Raw genomic sequence first — 4,566 nt, 5'->3', positions numbered from 1 at the left:
AAAGTCTCATGATTGTCACGTGTTGATGCAACAATTGTTAGCCGTGGCCATACTAGACATTTTGCCTAACAAAGTCAGGTTAGCCATAACTCGCCTGTGCTTTTTCTTCAATGCCATATGTAGCAAAGTCCTTGATCCGGTCAAGTTTGATGACTTGGAAAACGAGGCTGTAATTATACTGTTCCAGTTGGAGATGTATTTTCCTCCTGCTTTCTTTGACATCATGGTCCACTTAATTGTTCACTTGGTCAGAGAAATCAAATGTTGTGGTCCTGTTTATCTGCACTGGATGTACCCGGTTGAGCGCTACATGAAGATCTTAAAAGGGTATACCAAGAATCTACATCATCCAGAAGCATCTATTGTTGAAAGGTACATCGCAAAAGAAGCCGTTGAATTTTGTTCAGAGTACATTGAAAAGGCTAAACCTGTTGGCCTTCCTGAGTCTCGCCATGACGACAGAGTGGGCGGTAAGGGTTCAAGAGGACTGCATGTTATCACTCCAAGTGTAGAAGATTTGTTACAAGCTCACTTGTATGTATTGAATAACAGTAATGAAGTTTTGCCATACATAGCTCAGCATGAACATTTAGTCAAACAAAGTAATCCAAAAATGTCAAAGAACTGGGTCTTGAAAAATCATAACAAGACTTTCTCTGATTGGTTTAAAGATACAATCTTTGCTGACGAAAATGCTTTTGAAACATTAAGAAATCTAGCTCATGGGCCTAAAAGAAATGTTATAACTTGGCAAGGATACGACATAAACAAGTATTCCTTTTACACAAAAGCACAAGACGACAAAAGTACAATGCAAAACGGCGGGGTCACCCTAAGGGCTGAATCTCAACACTTTGCAATTGTACATGATGACAATCCCTGTGTAGCTTCAATCCCTTACTTTGGCTTCATTGATGAAATATGGGAGCTTAACTATGTCAAATTTACTGTTTGTGTTTTCAAATGTAAGTGGATTGACAGCAACACCGGTGTGCGGACTGATGATGTAGGATTTACGTTGGTAGACTTAAAGAAACTAGCTTACCAGAATGACCCTTTCATCATGGCAGAACAAGCTAAGCAAGTATTTTATGTGCAAGACCCTTGTGATGAAAGGTGGTCTGTGGTTCTAAACGGGAAAACAATTGGTGTTAGTCCTTTGTCTACACAAATGACTTCTAACAACATCGGAGAAGAAGAAGCTGACGACGTTCATGCTAATCGAAATGATCATGATGAAGGAGAATTAATTAACATCGTCTAACGTAATTTTCTAATATAATATTTCATTTCGGTACATTCATTTACATAACTCATATAGTGTTTTTTGATAATATTAACTAACTCAACTTTTTCTCTTTAAAGGACCATGGCTACTCCACCTGCTTCGCCTCCTCCTCCTCTTCCTCCTCCTCCTGCAGACGCTGATGCGTCTCCATCTACGTTGAAGCGGACACGCAAGGCGACACGGCTACGATCATTGGCCACTAGACCACCTGGGGCAGAAAGACCTGTGGTCAACGTCGATCCTGCTACCGGCAAGGCCGACGGTCCCCACAAGAAGAAATTAAGAACATATTTGGGGATTGTCGCTCGTGATAAGGTCGACGTGACATATGACACCTGGAAGGAAGTCCCTACTGCTCAGAAGGATTTGATATGGGAGGATATTCAGTTATTTGAGTTTTCTTCGTTGATTTTCTTTAATAGTCTAAATTTGTTATTTACTTACAATAAAACCTAATTTATTGTTTGTCAGGCGGAATTTCAAATCCCTGAAGCTTCTCACAGTAGGACAAAGAAGAAAATTCTTCAGATTGTCGGCGAGCGCTGGAGGCAGTTTAAATCTGACTTGACTAGGAAATGGGCACTTGTAGTCGACAAGGACGGTGCGGACGACATTGTCTGTGAAAAATATGGCATTAGCAAGGAGAAATGGACTCAGTTTTGTCAGACCCGCAGAGACCCCTCATGGGAGGTATGCACTTTGTCATTTTAGTTGTTTTCCTCAACAAAATCAATTCTTATAATTTATTGTAATAATCATTTTCATTAATGTTAAACTTTTGCAGGATGTACGGAAAAAGGCACAGGCCTCCCAGAAGTAAAACACTGCCCCCCACGTATTGTCTCGTGGGGGTTATGAATATTTAGAAGAAAAGCTCATGGCTAAGAAAACAAAGAAAAGACTGGAAGAAGTTGCCCAGTCTGGAAGCACTGAGGGCATCATTGACCCTCCATCTCCCATCAGACGCCACGTGAAATGGAAGATGGCCCGCACGAAGAAAACTGGACAGGTGACGTCTGAGGCAGCAAAGGAAATAGCTGACAGGATTGTAAGTCATTTTTAATTAATAATTGTAATTATCTTTGTGTATTTTGTGAATTCCTTGGACAAATATGTGTTAGGTACAGGATTCTTTGGACGAGCAGGCGTCACAGGGATCGTTCGTCCCCCATGGACGTCAGGATATCCTGACTGCTGCCATTGGGCGACCAGAGCACCCTGGCCGTGTTCGTGTTGTTGGAGCCGATGTCACCATAAAGCAATACTTTGGATCAGCTTCACGAACATCCTGCAGTTCTTCCTCCATGCCTCTTGAAGACCTAGAACAGCTGACTCAACAAATCAGAGACCAACTGGAGGAGTCAATCACAGAAAAAGTGACTCGAAAGATGATGGAATCCTTCAGCCAGATGCAGTCCCAGTTTCAGTCTCAGATGCTAACTGTCAATAGTAACACATTCGTTAACATCGGTTTTTTAAAAAAACTGATGTTAACTCGGTTTTTTACAGAAAGTCGATGTTAACGAACGTCAACATCGGTTTTCTGTAAAAAAACCGATGTTAACTGTCAACAGTAACACATTCGTTGACATCGGTTTTTTGTAAAAATCGATGTTAACTTTCAACATTAATATACATTTTCTGGGTGTAATTCATATTAGCAACATCGGTTATTTATATAACTGATGTTGGTAATTTTACGTTAACATCGGTTTTTGAAAAATCGATGTTAACGATAATACTATCAACGTCGGTACTTTCAACATCGGTTGAAAAACCGATGTTGAAAGTCATAAATAACCGATGTAGAAAGCATATTTTCTAATAGTGATAGTTGTAAAGTCTGGTTCGGCCCGGCCGGTTGGACCAATCCAATCAGGGCTTGATGGCCTAATCAGATTGGTTCTATTATTGGATCGGTCACGCAATTGTCTAGGATGACCCGGTCAAACCCGACCGATTAGGTACCAAATCCCGGTTGAACCGGTCTGGCCCGATTGGTTTTACAAAAAAAAAATAGACCACATCTATGAAGTCGTTTTGATATCTCATTATTATCAATTGTTATTTTAGATTTTGGAGTATGAATGAACTTTTCTTACTCAAATAATGTTTGTTATATACTTATATATAAAACAGATACATACCTAATTTCAAATTTATAATATATACCGGATCAAACCAGACCAATTACTATCTCACCGGTTGGACTACTAACTCACTACTTCGATCAAGTCAATGATCGAGTCGGATCTCACAACTATGATGCAAATGAACATAGTAATAAGTTGGGGTAGGTTATTGATATATATTTTGCTAGATATCATAAGACATTATTTTAGAGTTATATTTACATTTCATGTTATTTTACGGTCAATTTCTAGGCATATTTAGAGTTATATGAAATTTTTATTATAATTCATTTAATAATTTTATTGTGAATAATTTATATTTATGATTTTATATAATTGTTAAAAGTATTGAATTTAAATTTAGAAAATTGTAGTTACACTAAAGGATATAACAATATTTTCCCACAACTAATTTAGTAACTAAAATTTTTGTAAAACACAAAAATATCATTTAAACATATCATCATGTGATCATACAAAGATCAAGGATATTCATATTCAAATCTTCACCATATACTCAAAAATGTTTGTTCATTGGTCATTTATTAGACGATTAATAATATTAAGAACAACAACCATAATAATAATAATAACAATATACAAATTTTGATTAAAACTTAAAATCTCCTTAAATCCCAAATATTGATTTTGATTAATATTATTAACAATATTTATTCATTTTATATACTACATTAGATTAAATTTTATGATTAAATTCCCTCAAGAAAATTATGATTAAAGAGGTCAGGTAATATGTATTATTATTATTATTATTATTATTATTATTATTATTATTATTATTATTATTATTATTATTATTATTATTATTATTATTATTGAAACTTTCGAAACTATTTTACTAACATCTTCAATCCATTTCGAATGAGTAGCTTATTACCAAATAAAATAATAGTCAGTTTTATTTTGCATTTGACTATTAATTTCTCCATTTTTTTATAACTTTCCAACACAATGTTAAACTTTTTTAATACCCTACGAAAAAATTGAAAAAAGAAAATAACATTTTTTCTATACTCTTTTAAATCAATTTTACACCAAATTTTAATTACTAAGTCATAACTAATTATAAAAAAAATTAATTCCCAATGGAAAAATTGAAAATAACATTTTTATATACTCTTTTAA

General features: G+C 35.3%; 1 protein-coding gene across 1 annotated transcript; it reads left to right on the top strand.

The window, feature by feature from the left end:
* The first annotated feature begins 2,081 nt into the window (after positions 1–2,081).
* LOC114368203 lies at positions 2,082–3,375 on the top strand. Its single transcript, XM_028325535.1, has 3 exons — positions 2,082–2,336; positions 2,416–2,737; positions 3,362–3,375. The coding sequence occupies exons 1-3, from the start codon at positions 2,166–2,168 to the stop codon at positions 3,373–3,375; spliced, it is 507 nt and encodes a 168-aa protein (XP_028181336.1). The 5' UTR covers positions 2,082–2,165.
* Positions 3,376–4,566: the final 1,191 nt, after the last annotated feature.

The sequence above is a fragment of the Glycine soja genome, chromosome 9 (genome assembly GCF_004193775.1).
Source record: "Glycine soja cultivar W05 chromosome 9, ASM419377v2, whole genome shotgun sequence".
In the NCBI taxonomy this organism is placed as follows: Eukaryota; Viridiplantae; Streptophyta; class Magnoliopsida; order Fabales; family Fabaceae; genus Glycine; species Glycine soja.
Note: the sequence above shows the minus strand (reverse complement) of the source record. Positions and strands in the feature narration are given on the sequence as shown.

Bases quoted from the DNA above. Each gene is read 5' to 3' on its own strand.
- LOC114368203 (XM_028325535.1), top strand. From the start codon at position 2,166: ATGGCTAAGAAAACAAAGAAAAGACTGGAAGAAGTTGCCCAGTCTGGA. The intron at 2,337-2,415 runs GTAAGTCATTTT...TGTTAGGTACAG, and splicing joins AGGAAATAGCTGACAGGATT to GATTCTTTGGACGAGCAGGC.